This window comes from Archocentrus centrarchus, chromosome 3 (genome assembly GCF_007364275.1).
Source record: "Archocentrus centrarchus isolate MPI-CPG fArcCen1 chromosome 3, fArcCen1, whole genome shotgun sequence".
Taxonomy (NCBI): Eukaryota; Metazoa; Chordata; class Actinopteri; order Cichliformes; family Cichlidae; genus Archocentrus; species Archocentrus centrarchus.
In genome coordinates this window covers 17,773,021-17,790,351 of record NC_044348.1, presented here as the reverse complement: position 1 = coordinate 17,790,351, position 17,331 = coordinate 17,773,021, and the positions used below count along the sequence as shown (strand labels likewise).

The following is a 17,331-nucleotide window of genomic DNA, read 5'->3' as shown; positions in this document are numbered from 1 at the left end:
GGCTGCGTGGAAGCAGGCCGGGAGACGACTGGCTGCGTGGAAGCAGGCCGGGAGACGACTGGCTGCGTGGAAGCAGGCCGGGAGACGACTGGCTGCGTGGAAGCAGGCCGGGAGACGACTGGCTGCGTGGAAGCAGGCCGGGAGACGACTGGCTGCGTGGAAGCAGGCCGGGAGACGACTGGCTGCGTGGAAGCAGGCCGGGAGACGACTGGCTGCGTGGAAGCAGGCCGGGAGACGACTGGCTGCGTGGAAGCAGGCCGGGAGACGACTGGCTGCGTGGAAGCAGGCCGGGAGACGACTGGCTGCGTGGAAGCAGGCCGGGAGACGACTGGCTGCGTGGAAGCAGGCCGGGAGACGACTGGCTGCGTGGAAGCAGGCCGGGAGACGACTGGCTGCGTGGAAGCAGGCCGGGAGACGACTGGCTGCGTGGAAGCAGGCCGGGAGACGACTGGCTGCGTGGAAGCAGGCCGGGAGACGACTGGCTGCGTGGAAGCAGGCCGGGAGACGACTGGCTGCGTGGAAGCAGGCCGGGAGACGACTGGATGAGTCGAAGCAGGCCGGGAGCCGACTGGCTGCGTGGAAGCAGGCCGGGAGACGACTGGCTGCGTGGAAGCAGGCCGGGAGCTAGGAGATCTGGCTGCGTGGAAGCAGGCCGGGAGCTAGGGAGATCTGGCTGCGTGGAAGCAGGCCGGGAGCTAGGGAGATCTGGCTGCGTGGAAGCAGGCCGGGAGCTAGGGAGATCTGGCTGCGTGGAAGCAGACCGAGAGCTAGGGAGATCTGGCTGCGTGGAGACAGACCGAGAGCTAGGGAGATCTGGCTGCGTGGAGACAGACCGAGAGCTAGGGAGATCTGGCTGCGTGGCGTGGAGACAGACCGAGAGCTAGGGAGATCTGGCTGCGTGGAGACAGACCGAGAGCTAGGGAGATCTGGCTGCGTGGAGACAGACCGAGAGCTAGGGAGATCTGGCTGCGTGGAGACAGACCGAGAGCTAGGGAGATCTGGCTGCGTGGAGACAGACCGAGAGCTAGGGAGATCTGGCTGCGTGGAGACAGACCGAGAGCTAGGGAGATCTGGCTGCGTGGAGACAGACCGAGAGCTAGGGAGATCTGGCTGCGTGGAGACAGACCGAGAGCTAGGGAGATCTGGCTGCGTGGAGACAGACCGAGAGCTAGGGAGATCTGGCTGCGTGGAGACAGACCGAGAGCTAGGGAGATCTGGCTGCGTGGAGACAGACCGAGAGCTAGGGAGATCTGGCTGCGTGGAGACAGACCGAGAGCTAGGGAGATCTGGCTGCGTGGAGACAGACCGAGAGCTAGGGAGATCTGGCTGCGTGGAGACAGACCGAGAGCTAGGGAGATCTGGCTGCGTGGAGACAGACCGAGAGCTAGGGAGATCTGGCTGCGTGGAGACAGACCGAGAGCTAGGGAGATCTGGCTGCGTGGAGACAGACCGAGAGCTAGGGAGATCTGGCTGCGTGGAGACAGACCGAGAGCTAGGGAGATCTGGCTGCGTGGAGACAGACCGAGAGCTAGGGAGATCTGGCTGCGTGGAGACAGACCGAGAGCTAGGGAGATCTGGCTGCGTGGAGACAGACCGAGAGCTAGGGAGATCTGGCTGCGTGGAGACAGACCGAGAGCTAGGGAGATCTGGCTGCGTGGAGACAGACCGAGAGCTAGGGAGATCTGGCTGCGTGGAGACAGACCGAGAGCTAGGGAGATCTGGCTGCGTGGAGACAGACCGAGAGCTAGGGAGATCTGGCTGCGTGGAGACAGACCGAGAGCTAGGGAGATCTGGCTGCGTGGAGACAGACCGAGAGCTAGGGAGATCTGGCTGCGTGGAGACAGACCGAGAGCTAGGGAGATCTGGCTGCGTGGAGACAGACCGAGAGCTAGGGAGATCTGGCTGCGTGGAGACAGACCGAGAGCTAGGGAGATCTGGCTGCGTGGAGACAGACCGAGAGCTAGGGAGATCTGGCTGCGTGGAGACAGACCGAGAGCTAGGGAGATCTGGCTGCGTGGAGACAGACCGAGAGCTAGGGAGATCTGGCTGCGTGGAGACAGACCGAGAGCTAGGGAGATCTGGCTGCGTGGAGACAGACCGAGAGCTAGGGAGATCTGGCTGCGTGGAGACAGACCGAGAGCTAGGGAGATCTGGCTGCGTGGAGACAGACCGAGAGCTAGGGAGATCTGGCTGCGTGGAGACAGACCGAGAGCTAGGGAGATCTGGCTGCGTGGAGACAGACCGAGAGCTAGGGAGATCTGGCTGCGTGGAGACAGACCGAGAGCTAGGGAGATCTGGCTGCGTGGAGACAGACCGAGAGCTAGGGAGATCTGGCTGCGTGGAGACAGACCGAGAGCTAGGGAGATCTGGCTGCGTGGAGACAGACCGAGAGCTAGGGAGATCTGGCTGCGTGGAGACAGACCGAGAGCTAGGGAGATCTGGCTGCGTGGAGACAGACCGAGAGCTAGGGAGATCTGGCTGCGTGGAGACAGACCGAGAGCTAGGGAGATCTGGCTGCGTGGAGACAGACCGAGAGCTAGGGAGATCTGGCTGCGTGGAGACAGACCGAGAGCTAGGGAGATCTGGCTGCGTGGAGACAGACCGAGAGCTAGGGAGATCTGGCTGCGTGGAGACAGACCGAGAGCTAGGGAGATCTGGCTGCGTGGAGACAGACCGAGAGCTCGCTGACACTGGGGCCTGAGAGGGAGCTGCCACTACTGGAGCTACAGAAGGAGCAGGAGCTGAGGGAACTGGGACCAAAACCGAAGGACCTAAGACAGGGGCTGAGGGAACTGACTGAGAGGGCACTGAAACAGCTGACACTGGGGACCGAGGAAGAGTTACTGGAGCTGACTGAAGGCGAGGGAGAGCGACTGGAGCTAGAGCTGACTGAGACCCTGCTGCTGCAGCTAACACAGAAAACCGATGCGAAGGCTTGGACCTGGTTGCCCCCACCCGCGGCACAGGAACGGGTGCAGAGGTCAGCCCGTCCGTGGCTGCCCCCACCCGCGGAACAGGTACGGGTGCAGGGGGAGCTGGAGCCAAGGGAGCGGGAGCAGGGTGAGCAGAGGGAGCTGGAGCTAACTGAGGGGTCTGAGACTGCGACTGAGGAGGAGCTGGAGCTACAGCTGACTGGGAACACTGCGACTGAGGAGGAGCTGGAGCTACAGCTGACTGGGAACACTGCGACTGAGGAGGAGCTGGAGCTACAGCTGACTGGGAACACTGCGACTGAGGAGGAGCTGGAGCTACAGCTGACTGGGAACACTGCGACTGAGGAGGAGCTGACACTGGAGGAACTGACACTGGAGGAACTGACAGAGTGCTAGGGTGAACAGACATTAGGGAAACCGACTGAAGGCTAGAGGGGCCTGAGTACGTCAAAACTGGCCGCGTGGAAGCAGGCCGGGAGACAGAAAGAGCAGACTGCGAGCTAGAGAGAGCAGGAGCTAAGGGCGTTAGAGCTGACTGCGAGGAGACTGACTGCGAGGAGACTGACTGCGAGGAGACTGACTGCGAGCTAGGGAGAGGAGCTGACTGCGTGGAAGCAGCCTGAGGCACAGCTGACTGGGGAGACTGAGACACAGCTGACACCGGGCACTGAGAATGCGCTGACACTGGGGACTGAGAATGAGCTGACACTGGGGACTGCTGTAGGTGAAGGGTGGAGGTTAAGAAATCCTGCACTAACCCATGCAGAGAGCCAAATAACCAAGGGTAATCATCGACTAGCCCTTGCAGCTGGGCCGTGAGCTGTTGCTGTTCCTGCTCACATGGGTCAGCCAGAAGGTCCATAACCAGTGAATCCACCCAACAGATAATGGTCTGCTTTGCCACCTCAGGGAGGGGAAAGGCAGGGGGGTGACGGGAATAATTGTCCGCAGGCATAGTAGCGTTGAAGCCAGTGTTACTCACGGAAACGGAGGATTGGGTGTGAAGTGGTGAAGCGGTCCGCGGCGTTATACCGCTCGGGTCTCGGGGTGCCTTCCGCCGTTGCTGCCGGGAACTCCCTCTCCTCCGCGGCTGCCGAGGAAGGGAGGGATCAGCGAAAGGGGAGGCAGGTGAGTGACGATGACGGGGACTGTTCAAAGACGCCGGGCCCCCCAGCGCTAGACGAGTGCCGTCGAAAAAATTGGAGCCGGAGGAGGTTTTGTAATGGTCGCGTCGTTCTGTCATGGCCGGGGAGGAAACGGACGAGGAAGGACTCACATGAAGGACTCCAGAAGCAAACATAACTAAAAAGGGGATTTATTTCAACGGGGAAACACAAATACAAAAACCTTGGAAGGGAGGCACAGGGAGACGAAGGGCAGGCACAGGGAACACAGGAACATGCGGGCACAAAACATCAACGACGCGACAGAGAACAAATGAAAACTGAGGGCTTAAATACACAATGGGTAATCAGGGCAAGAGGAAACAGCAGGGAACAACAGGTGAGGCAAATGAAACTAATTACACAGGGGAAGCAAAGCTAAACACAAAGCACAAGGAAATCACATTGGCAAAATAAAACAGGAAGTGATAAACCAAGGAACACGCAGACAAGTCAACACTGGGAACATGACAAACATACAGGGAGGACAAACTCAGGAAATAAATTAACACAAAACGCTGGGCCAACGGCCCAGGACATGACACTTTTAGATTTAATGTGACGAAACCTGCATAAACCCTTAATTCATGGTCCACTCATGATAAAGCCAGGAGTTTGGGAGGGTGAAGGGTTTGAATCCCTCGTGCGCCCTGCACTCAGCCCTCCCTAATTAGAACCAGAGCTTCTTAGAGGAAACAATCTTCCTGCCTGATGACATCACCGCTATATCCATGCATGAGGGGGGGGGTGACCTCAGCCTGTGGATTTGCTCGGGGTTTTTCAACACCCAAACAAATCCCAAGAAAAGCACCTTGTGATGACTTTGGTGTCTTTAGAGAGGATCGCGTGAACAGGTGGGTGGAGCTGAACCTTCACCTTTCAGCAATATCGAGGCTGTCAATCATGAATTTAAATTGATGAAATCTTTCAGGCGTTTTCTCTCCTACAGTCAGTAGTGAGAGGAATTAGTTTGCTGTATCCTGAATCAGGCAGAACTTGTGTGTGTGGGTGTGTGTGTGTGTGTGTGTGTGTGTGTGATTTCCTAAACAAACGCCTGTTTGTCCCTGCTTTCATGTGTTTTCCTCGCAACACTGTGCTGTGTGTCTGGACTTGTTTTAAGATCCCTTCAAACACTTCTATCATGACCATTTTCCTTAAAGCATCAACTTGAAACAGTGCCAGATATAAAGGGGTAACAACATGCAGAGCCAGTGTTTTGGATGAGTTTAAAAGAGCCTCTGAGAAGAAAGGGGGGATAAATAATAACAGTACTAAAAGCAAAAGCATAATAAAGGCCTAGTTTTCTTAGGGAAGTGGAAGCTTTCATCTTTCTATAACAGTAATGTTCTCAATGAGTCTACAGGCCTGTGTTTAGTCGAGCAAGCTTCGAGTGGTACACATGAAAGGCTCCAGTCAGGCTGTACAGACCGGTCTCTTGCTGGAATATGGTATCTATCCTCTCTTCATCCCCTCCTTTCTTCTTGTTCTTCTCTCCTTTACCCTCCACCCCTCCTTCTCCTCCCACATGATAAAGGTAATGGGGAACTGTGTGGCTTGCAGTGACGGTAAACCATGGTAAAATGGCTGTCAATGTTATGCTCCCACCCACCCACCCCCTTAGTTCTCCCCCGTCTGAGGCCCCCAGGGTTTAGGAAATGGAGCATTATTTTCCTGTTGCGACGTCACTAGCCAACCCCTCTGCAGCTGTTGCATGCTTTACAACTCGGTGTTTACAGGCACTCCAGCTAAAGGTCTCCCTGCGCTAACACCGAAACTCTCACATTTCATAAATCCACTTTTGTCTCACTGCCTGGTTTTGGATTTGTGGGTTTTTCTTCTTGTGTGATGAGCCATCACTTTCTCCCATTAGTGATTCCTTATTGGGGTGCAAACCATGTGTGGGGACAGGTAAAATGAGCTTTCAGATGGTTGTTTTCTTCCAAAAAAAAACCACAATTCACCTCGCTGCCTGTAGACTCATTTAATCATCACAAAAACAAAAAGATTAGACGCTCAGGATTAAAACGTGCGGAAGAGAACAGGCTCTCTGCACTTATTTTAAGCACTCATTTGATCGCCTTTGAATTACACATAATAAAACCCTGCTTAGAACTAAATTATTTTAGTTCCAGTTTGTCGGGGTTCCCCTGCAGAAAATCTGCATTTTTCTATGCCTGGAATTAAAACATTTTTTCCCTCTCTTTCTAAATCCGCTCACACATTTGTTTTCCGTCCCACCCACTTCCCTTTATCTTTTCTATACCCACCTCCCCATTGCCTCCCTTCCCCCTCCTCGTCCTCTTCCTCTTTGCCTCAGCACTTAGAGGCTTAAGGGAGGGATGTACCACATGAGCCACTCCCTTCTTACAGCCACCCCTTCCCACAGTATGGAATGGTACAATCCTGCTTTGCATAAGTTTCCTCTGAGTGGGTCTGTGTGTGAAGGCCAGTACTGAAAGAATTATTAGTCCCTTTTGAACGGTTTGGATGTATGTCTAGAGAGAAAGCTAGCGTGCCACTGTACTATATCTTTATCACTTAAATTGTTAAAGCTATAATGTATTGCGCCTACCCTGTCCCTGGAATGGGCAGTAACTCTTTAATGTATTACTACAACGGGAAATCGGTGAGTACTCTCTCTGGGAATGTGTGTTTGTTTGTGTGTCTGAGACAGAGAGGAGCTGTACAAAGTGTGCATGTGTGTATGCAAGTGTATCCCTTTGACTGTCATTTTTTATTTCATCTGAAGTTTTCCAATTGATTCCTTTGAACTTTTAAAGCACTTTGTCCATCTCCCTGTGTGTGTGTGTGTGTGTGTGTGTGTGTGTGTCTGTGCGCGATGCTCCTCTGACTCGTTTTCCACTGCATCAGTTAAAGCTGTCTCACAGGACAATTAAAACAAGTGACTCAAACCTGTTTGAGACTCAAACCACAGCAACTAAATATTCTAGGTTAGACATACAATAGAAGTTTTGCCTTTTTAAAACATTTTTCTCTCATGCGGAGAATGAAGCAGAGTAGCAGAAAGTTTTTGCAGTCTTGAATTATTTTTACTGGCTGCTCTGGCTGCTCGCTTCAGCTCCGAGACTGGGTTGAAATAATAACAAGTAGGAGTCTGGGAATGATTAAGGGAAAGAGGCTGCCTGTTGAGGTTAGACTTTCCTGTTTGCAGATTGAGCTCCAAGCACCAGTGTTGCTGTTATTCCATCTGTTTTTAATCACTTTGGCATTCTTGACGCCATGGGGAGCCTAATGTGATTTCTGAACTTTTCTGTAATGACCTCTTTGATTTTTGTTACTCTGAAAAGCTTTTCTCTGTGAGTGCTTTTGTGTCAATACATGCATTAATTAAAGTGTGCTACACTTGGAACTGTTGTACTGAGTTTTTGCAATTTTTTTTGTGTGTGTTAACTTGTAAGTGTAAAGATTAGTTGTGCGTGAGATTTCAGGTGTTTTTACTGTAAAAATCCAGTGGACTTATGAATCTGCTCAAGGGCAGTCTCACAATGGCTGAAGTAGCTCTGCAGTGCATTTCAGTAATCCTTAAATAATGATCTTGTCATAAGCAAATTATACAGGCAGATTTCCACCTGTCACTGCTCTTGCTGTTTTTGCTATTATATAAAGGGCATTTGAAAGAGAAATGAAGAGGTTAGCTTTTTTATGGCATTGTATTGAAAAGGTCATGATTACTCATACTTGTGTTTCAGCTTTCTTCACAACCCATTACGGCATTTCCCTTTTTGTTCTCGCCACACAAAAGATGACTTTGATCTTTTTCATATTAAGTATTAACAGGCTTGTGTTACATTTGGTGATGGGGAGAAAATTGATAGCATGTGGATGGAATGGGCAAACTTTTATGATCAAAAGCACTTGTTAAATAACCACCAATAACTTTTTTTTTTTTTTTTTGCTTGCAAGGAAAAGAAGTATGGTGCTCATTCTTTGCATCGACTTGATCCACATTAATTTGTTATAATGCAGAGTTGCATAGCAGGCTCACCATCTGGAGCACTGGGAGAATTCACAGTGGGCCATTGGCTTGTGAGTTGGTGGCACAGTACCAATACAGATGGAGCAGCTCACTGAGCTTTCTTCCGTTGCCTATTAGTGAAAAAGAAAAAATTGAAGCAAAAGCCCTGCAGCAATTGTTAGACCCTCTTTTTTTTTTATTGTTGTTGTGGTTGTTGTTTTTTTTGCTTCACAGAAAGCCATCCTCCACAAGTGGAACGACATAAAATTAGATCTGAAAATAGTAAAAACGCTAATGTCACAACATGTTTTCTTTCAAGTGCCACATGCCTGTTGTTGCTGTTGTTGTAGTTGTTGTTGTTGTTGTGGTGCAACAGGTTGGATCCTGCTTTCAAGAAGCTAACCCTAATGTTCCCCAAATGTGTTGCTGAATTGCAGTATGCATGCTTGACTAAATATCCAGCACAAAGTCAGAGTATATGTATTGATGGTACTGCATGCTGTGATTAGTCAGCGAAGTTGTATTTCTGCCAAAAGCAAATTTTTGTAACATTACCGACTGGAAGGTATTTTTCTGCAGAACAGTTTCTCCTTTTTCAAGGATTCTGACTTCCAATAGAAAGTGCACTTGGATGTAAGTTTTAGCTTTTTAGTAATTTACATGTTTTTATTAGAGATAATATAATAGAATACACATTATTTTTCTCCTCAGATGTATCCATCTCCTTCAGCTGAATGTTTTCTTTTAGTCAATTATTTTTTTGTTTGAGAGCTTTTACTGTTTATATTTTAGTTAAATGTGAATACACTTAACAGGCGTTTAAAATTTTAAATACTTGATATGCTCATGTAAGGTTTTGGCTTTCATCGCTAACTCGCAGGCTTGCAACATCAAAACATTGTGCCACTAAAAGTTGGTCTTTGTCTTGGCTTAATGTCACGGTTTTATGCATAAAAATACTGAAACTTTTATTTTCCAGAAAAAAACATTGGCAGATATCACACACAAATGTCGAACAACGCCCCTCTAAGAGAGCAGACTGAGCTCAGCTTTAGTTTGAAGAGGCATTGATTCATTCTAAGCCCTGTAAGTGTTTAAGATTTGGACTTGAAACAAAATGCCCCAGAGAGTTGGTTCAATTCCAAGTAAAGACGTACCATATAAAAACAGGACACGCCATTAAGTGTGTTTGAACTCTTCTCTTTGAGGTTTTTTGGCAATTAGACTGACTGATTTTTTTCCTTACTTTTATTTATTTTTACATTTCCCTTCCCCTCCTGTTATTCTGTGACGTCCTTTGTGGTGGTCGACAGATTTTGTTTCAAGATTTGATATTTTGATTGGTGTGGCATGAACTTCAAACACAGGTACCGCAAGGCTCAGGGGCACGTGGGAAGGTGTGGAGGATATATTTGCAAAGTCGAAGCAGAGGGCTGCTGAGAGTCAAGCTTCTGAACTAATAATTCAGTGTACTATATTTAGCTGAGTGTTTTCTCCCACTGTCAACTAAAATCAGAAGACTTCATAGATTATCATTAACTTAAACTTAACTTTAACTATTTGTGATGTATATTATGATTAGTTGTGTAAAAAAAAAGAAAAAAAAAAGTTTATATATTGATGTATATTTTGATGTTGATTTTATTTAACAAAAAACGGCTGATACTCTGATACCCGGCGTAGGTCTGTGTTGGTGTGCCGATCCGTGTGAGTGACGGCTTTTAATTAATGGCCTTGTAAAAGGAAACCCAGGCGGGCCCTCTCCTCCGTAGGCCTGGCGGAATGAGGCACCCGGTGTTTGGGATGGTTTATTAATGCTTTGACTGGTTAGCCCAGGGTAAAAAGGACAATTACCATTATCCGCTGCCATATGCTGCCCATTGAGCGTCTGACAGAGGCAAAAGACAAAGCCCGGGTTCCCGTGTGAGGCTAACCTGAGATCTCCCTGGAACTTACTATCAACCCTGGTCACATGTGTAAGCCAGAAGACCCATGAGGGTTACACCCCTCCCAGAACACTTTAATTACACACCAAGACAACAGCGTGCTGGAGTCCTGCTCACTCAGCAGTCTCACTTAAGCTGCATTTTGATATGATGTTCACGTGTGTGCGTGCGTGTGTGCGTGCGTGCGTGCGTGTGTGTGTGTGAGCGAGTGTTTCAGCTTGTGTACTTTGTTTGTGATGCATATTTTCCATCAGCACCCTGTCATAAAACAACTTAAGTAAACAACCTTTGTGGCCATCATCACATCCACGTGCATTAGGAACCAATTTGGAGGAGTGAGCTGTCAACATCTGAGTGTGAAATGAGGCCATTAAACGTCGGGTTTATCTTGCTGAGTGGGGACACAAGCTGGAAATATGCAGGTGGAATCAAGCTGGCAGGTCTGACTCTGATTAGTGTTACACGACAGTGGGGTCATCCAGTCTTGTCTGTGGGAGGGAGAATTCATCCAAACCTTTCCTCCCTTCTTCCCTCCTTCGTGCTCTGCCTCGCTCCCTCACCCTCCATCTGGAGTGGATGAAGTCAGAGACCACATCACTGGTGTTTGGACTGCAGTCTTTTTGATCTTACCGCCCAGATTGGCACACACTCACAGCTGTACAACAGCGTGCTCATTGTGCCTCTCCTTTCCCCCACTAGCTTGCAGGTAGAAATATAAAGAAAGAAAAGCAGGCTCTTTTTTGTTGAGCTTATTTGATTTCTGCCTCTCCGGGAATGCTGTAATTTGCCAGGCATTTAGTCTATGCATGTAAGCGGGTATCATTATACTTCCATTAGAAGTTGAGTTGATCTGAAATGCAAATACTTCTGATAATCCACTCCCCCCGTCATGAGCTTGATTGCTTGCTAGTCATTAGAGTGTGTGTATTTATAGTTGTAGGGCTGTTTCTGCAGTGAATGTGTGCGTATGAGAGCACATACTTCTATACACCCTAATGTGATTGTGCTTTGCATTTTTAGGGAACATGTTTACTTCACAGAAACTGATATAACAGAGCTGAAGGAGTTTTAACAACCTCATACTGTGTGTGACAGTTGAGCCTCGGTATTGTACACCCCCACAGTGCTTTAGTGTTTGCTTCTAATGACTGTAATGTTCTCCTGGCAGGTGTACGCACCATCTCCGAACTCAGAAGACTTCAACAGAGATTCACCTTCTTACTCTTCTCCAAAACCCTCCAGCAGTATGTTTGCAAGCACTTTCTTTGGTAGGTTCAAAGCAAAGTCTCCATGTTTTGGATGCACCAATCTTCCACTGCTTATTTTTAGTTCGCTTTTATTGAATTTGTGCACAATCAACTAGATCCAGGTTTCTCAAAGTGCAGCCACTGGCGGCCCCGTGTAACAGCCTGCAGCCTGCAAGTGCAACAAGGATTAAATACACTACTGTATATTTCATTCATGCTCAATTCATATGATTTAGCAGGGCAGGATGAGACCAAGTGAGTATTTCTGTAGTTTTAACCATCACAGCTATTGATCATTGAGAAATGTCAAGAAATCTTAACAGCCACTTCACATCACCAACCTATAAACTAGGACAAACATGACATTTACCAACATAAACCAGATGAGTGCATTCTTTCTGCGTGGGCCTCAAGCTTTTGCTGCCTCTTTAAACTACCATTAAGTTACAAAAACATTGAGAACCTCTGGACTAGATTAAAGTCAGTGTGGTATGTTTTCATCATTTTGTTGTTTATGAAAGTGAGTATATGAGTATATATTTGTGCCATTAGTTTTCCTTGTTATTTCATTTGAAGTTTTTGTTTTCAGTTCCCTTTAGTTTCACTTGGTTTGCAGAGAGGTTTTGCTTTTTTGAGTTTGGTTTTTATTAATTTTAGCATTGTTTTTAATTTATTGTTATTATAATGTGTGTGGTATTTGTCAGGTGTCAGAAACACTTAATGTCATGTGTCATAAAACGTCATCTACTCTAAAGCCTCCTGATGTTTGTTGATGTTTGTTGACATATTTGACTACACTGGCAAATACTGAAATTAAAGAAAATTGCCTGATTTTTTTTTTTTGTTTGTTTGTTTGTTTGTTTTTTTAGTCAGTTGTCTAAGATCACAATGTCAGGATATATTTCAGCTGACTGAAGTGTTTTGCTCATACCTAGTCTTAGTTTTATTAACAGTTATAACCTGGGTGGTTATCACAAACTCTAAAACCACTGAACTGAACATCTGCATATGTTTCATTTTGTAGTTTATAAGTTGCCAGACAGATTGAGTTGTTTTAGCAGTTTATTTTTGTGTTGTTAGATGTATGCTCAGTTTTTACTTCAGCGGCATTGTCTCCTATACACACAAAGCCTTCTTCTTGCTGCTCTTAGCGTTTGTGTTATCTCAGCTGTGTTCAGGACAAGGATCATGTTTCAGTCCCGAGAGGGAAAAAACACTAAAAAGTGCTCTTTGGGTGACCCCAAGCTTTAAGGGTAAAGTTAGAGGTTAGCTGCCTGTCTAACATGTTTTCTTCAGTTCTAATCCATTGTATGCTAAAATGACGTGTTCATTGGTTTTAGATGGTACCCACAGTTCGTCTGACCCATGGAATTCGTCCAATGGGATCAGTCAGCCCGGCTATGGGGGAATACTTGCAGGATCTTCATCTCACATGCCACAGTCAGGAAACTACAGCAGCCTGCACGACCGTTTGGTAAGCACCACCGCTCGGCCAGCGGTACTTAGGCTTATGAATAATAGTGTGTATTGCTGAACACATAGCACATATAAATTCTGTTTAAGCCCTGCTCTCCCATAGTGCAACTCCCTCAATTGTAGGGGTGGGGTGTGTGTGTGTGTGTTTTAAGTTGTCTGGTTATTATCAGTGAAGACACCGCTGACCCTCTTTGTGTCAGTGTTTGATCTGTTCTCGTCTGCCTGCCTGCTTCACTTGGCAGGGCATCACAGGGAGCCTGCAGATGCTGCCTGTCCTCTCTTTATCTCTGTCCCTCCCCCCTACAGTAACTTTTACTCCATCACAGCCTGAAACATGTCAAAGGACAGTTTTAATTTAGAGAATAAATAAGTTCTTATTTTCTCTCACACACAGAAACACTTTTATGCTTGAAAACAGTGCCTTTTTTATCTTCCAGAATTACCCCGCACATTCAGTCTCTCCAGACATCAACGCCAGTCTTCCTCCCATGTCCAGCTTCCACCGAAGTAACAACACCAGCACTTCGCCATTCGTCACTGCAGCGCACACCCCGTCCGTCAACTCAGCCGATGGGGTCATGGGTATGTTCTTGTGTTAACAGTTCTGCTGCCTGCTCAGAATGAATAATTACTGGCCCACAATGTAATCATAGCTGAATGTCTGTTCTGTAAAGGCATTGAGTCATACAGTGGGACAGCTGCTTTGTGCACCATAACTACTCTGAATTCACAATTACAAAGCTTTGCTCTGTGTTTTCCTAGCTGCTGCAAATCGGGGGACCGCCACTGGAAGCTCACAGACCGGAGATGCACTGGGCAAGGCTTTAGCCTCGGTGAGTAACACTGTTCGAATCAGTTATGTCTACGATGGAATATGTTGCCTATCAAAACTGAGTATTTTCTGGGTAGCATCAGTGGTGCTTAAGGCATTCTGGTCAACTTCAAAGAAGTTTTTGCATTTCTAGTTGAGTCAAGTGTGAAACTCATGTCTAACTTCTTTGAGCCCTCAAGCTCAAATGATTTGGATTTTTCTGCAAATCAAATCAAAGCAGAATAATCGTCCCTTTTTTTTTTTTTTTTGTCTCTAAAGAAGGTGACCTCTGTAATCATGCAGGGAATTAAATGCTATACTGACCGCTGATTAAAAAAGCCCAGAGGACAAGTTTGTAGTTGTTTTTTGGCCTAAGCCTGGATAATTGTGGGCTTAAACTAAGAGTATTCAAGAAAGGCAACTGTACATTAAAAAAATACTCCTAAAGCCAGTGGATTACACTTCAGGGACATCCTGTAATGGTTCAGTCCTTTAGATTGTTTATAGTGTTGTGTGTTGAGAACAAGCGTGGACTCACAGGACAATGTGAGAATTTGAATTGAGTGGACAAAATGAGAATGTATAGGTATATTTATGCCATAGTTGTTCTGACATGACTGCTACTTTTTATCCTAAACTAGTGTCATTGTTCCTCAGGGACAGTATTTGCTGTTTCCGTTTACCACACTGGATGTTATTTTGTTTAAATTTTGCTTTTGATTTCAAAGCTATGATCCTTATTTGTTCAATAAAATCCTCAAATGGTGTTTAACGTGTTGCGTAGACATTTTGGTATTATTGAAAGCAGCATTTTAATTTTGCACATGGCACGATCTGTTCGTTTAGGAGGAATATTTCTTATGAGTGTGAATCCAAAATATGAGAGTTTGGGCATGGTAATAACAAATTAAGTCCTTTATATTTGCAGACTCAATTCTATTAGCATGACAAAGCTGGAGTGAAATGGACACGGTTGGACTAGGGTGGGGGTGGGTGCATGGATCAGGGGGGCACAGGGGAGTTTATAACTGCTGTGGCTCAACTCCATGGGCCCCCCCTTTGTAGAGCTTTTGTTCTCCGCCCTTTAAATTGGCCGTGCTTATTGGCCCCATGCCGCCTGCGGGAGCGTAACTGATGATGAGGCGGAGCTTCATTTATTCCAGTAAAATGAGCCATGTTTCACTTTGAATGCAGCGTTATTAGCCAGTGAGTGAAAAGAATAGAAAGTCATATATTGTCGGGTCAGAAGCCACGGTTATAAACAGCTGTCGAGAAACTAAGAAAAATTTGGAGATTCGTTTTGAGTTTTATTGGTTTCCAAAGTAGAGATAACCGCGTTATTAATCCTCCTTAGTTTTTCACTAAATTGCATGTCTGAGAGTGAAATTGCTGAGCAGTGAGAAGCTCTCTGCTCTCCGAGCATAGATAGGCATAAATACTCATTCTTCCCTTCAGACAACGGCCAATCCTTCTCCACGCTCAGCGACACACTTCAGTGAAACCTCCATCCTGATACTCCGAGTTGATTGAAAAACTAAAGCCCAGAGATCAAGATTGAATAAGGAGATTATTAATAATGAGTGCATTCTATCATCCCCACAGAAGTCGAACGGTTTCCTTCAAGCTCAATTTGATCTTAACTTGGAGGAGAAATCTCTGTGGATCTGTTGTTTTTTTCTCTGCTAATTAGTCAGGATCCATCCATAATACCCTGACTTCTCTGAGGCATGTTCCATTATGGCACAAATATCCTCTTTTTAGAGAGGGGGAAAAAATGAGAGATGTGTTTGTGCTTTAATCCAGCATTTGTTTAAACAAATGAAATCCCAGTGAAAGTTCTGAAGACATAATCTCTTCATTCCCTTGTGATTGACGTGTCATCCTAAAACTCAGTGACCTCAGTGTAACCTATCAGGATGTACTGGCACAATGAAACTACCATGATTTGTCCTTTATTGTAGCAATAAAACAGAAATAACTCAGATTTAACTTTTTTTTTTCTTTAAATAGACTGCAAGGTTAAGAAAGAAGCAAAAATGAACAACGGTTGAATACAGAATGGTTTTGATATATGGCTCAAGAGTATAATCTCTGGCTACAGGCTGAATTGTGGCCCTTGAGGTTTGCTGTGGTTGGCTTAACGGGGTTTCCAGGTTGGGCGTCTGCACCATTTGAAGCAACACTGGAATAAGTGGAGTGACCTCTACAAGCACAGAGTCTGTACACAAGTGAAAACAAAGTGTGCTCCTTTAAAACGGCCCTGTTTTCCAAAAAGAAAGAAGAAAGCAATGATTTGAAAGTGATTTTAAAGGCTTAATTTAATTGAAAATAGTACAAAGACAACATACCTGGCTTTGAAATTGAGACAGTTGGTTGTTTTGTTTTAAGTAGCTTTGGCTAATTTTGCATTTGATGTCAGGAACATCGTCTCTTCTTTTAACAGGGCTCTGAGGTGGTGTGGGAAGGCGTTAGTAATCAATTCATGGCATGAATGAGGCCTTCATCCTCATGAAGGATTCATTCATGCTGAGTGCCTTCTTAGAGAAACACATTGACATCCAGGTGATGTCTTTTTTTGGGGGGGGGGGGGGGGGGGGGGGGGTAAACTCTTGCTTATTTCAGCAAGACAATGCCAAACTACATTTTGCGTGCATCACAAAATTGTGTAGTGAAAGTCCGCGAGCTTGGCTATGTTGCCTGCTGTCCAGGCCTGCCACCCATTGAAAACATTTGGTGCATTATGAAACAAAATCATGGCAAAGCAGGCTCCAAACTGTTAAGATGAAATCCCTTATCCAGGAAAAATGAAAGAACATTTGGTTGTCATATAGAAGAGGTGATGCACAGTGGTAAATATGCCCCTGTCCCATCTGGCTTCAAATTCATTTTATTATTCTTATGCTGCTGATGCATTCATGACTTTTAATCCATCTTGCCTCTCGTGCTGTCTTCTTCTCTGCCCCCACAGATTTATTCACCCGACCACACTAGCAGTAGTTTTCCATCCAATCCGTCGACACCTGTGGGTTCTCCTTCACCTCTGACAGCCACAGCGGGTGCTGCCTCAGCAGGTACCGTGGTGACTGCTGCTGGCACCCCGTCTGGAAGGACAGGTAGGGCACCAGTCTTTGGAATTTAATCTCATAAACACTGTCTCTACACATACCGGCAGAAACTGCTTTATAACAGCCTTTTTTAACAGGTAAAGTGCCTGTGACACACTCCATGGCTACTCCTTTGCCTGGAATAGTCAAGCTAATTGTCAGGTTTTGATGAATTTGTCCCCAGTTTCAACTGTGTAAGGACAGTAACACACACAAAAGGCAGGTCTTTAAGCTTTTCTCCAGCTATGCTATGTTGATTCATGTAGTGTAAAAAGACTGGTTGAAGTGGGAAGCAAATGAAAGCATTTGATTAATAAACTGAGTCTTGTTCGGTATTGTCATCCCTCTGGAACAGCTGTGCTAATCACAGGTAAGCATGCTGACAGCAGCTAAAGGAGGCTTCTCCAGGAAAGTATGTTGTCATGTGGCTGCTGGAGGCATTATCCCAGATAATTATTTTTGCTTTATCTCACATCATTAGCAGAAACATCATACACAAAAATGTGGCTGTGCCTGCACCATCATGCATCTCAGGAATCAAAGAAGAATGAATGGATTTAAAGATCTGCGTTTTACCCAACAGTCGCAGCTCTCCTTGTGGTGGTCATTGCATATAGGGCCCTATGACTTCAATTAATTCAATTAATTACTTTTACTCTGTGCTGCATTAGTCGG

General features: G+C 46.4%; 1 protein-coding gene across 6 annotated transcripts in view; it reads left to right on the top strand.

Moving 5' to 3' along the window:
* tcf12 (transcription factor 12) overlaps nt 1–17,331 on the top strand; it is a 95,939-nt gene that overhangs the window by 64,128 nt on the left and 14,480 nt on the right. For 4 of the 6 annotated variants that reach the window (XM_030719652.1, XM_030719646.1, XM_030719636.1 and 1 more), the window contains exons 9-13: nt 11,187–11,286; nt 12,606–12,739; nt 13,179–13,323; nt 13,504–13,574; nt 16,521–16,665. In XM_030719652.1, the coding sequence (XP_030575512.1) occupies nt 11,187–11,286; nt 12,606–12,739; nt 13,179–13,323; nt 13,504–13,574; nt 16,521–16,665 (595 nt within the window). Of the gene's footprint in view, nt 1–6,533; nt 6,723–11,186; nt 11,287–12,605; nt 12,740–13,178; nt 13,324–13,503; nt 13,575–16,520; nt 16,666–17,331 lie in introns of those variants that run through there. The other 2 variants (XM_030719671.1, XM_030719660.1) reach the window with 1 other exon arrangement.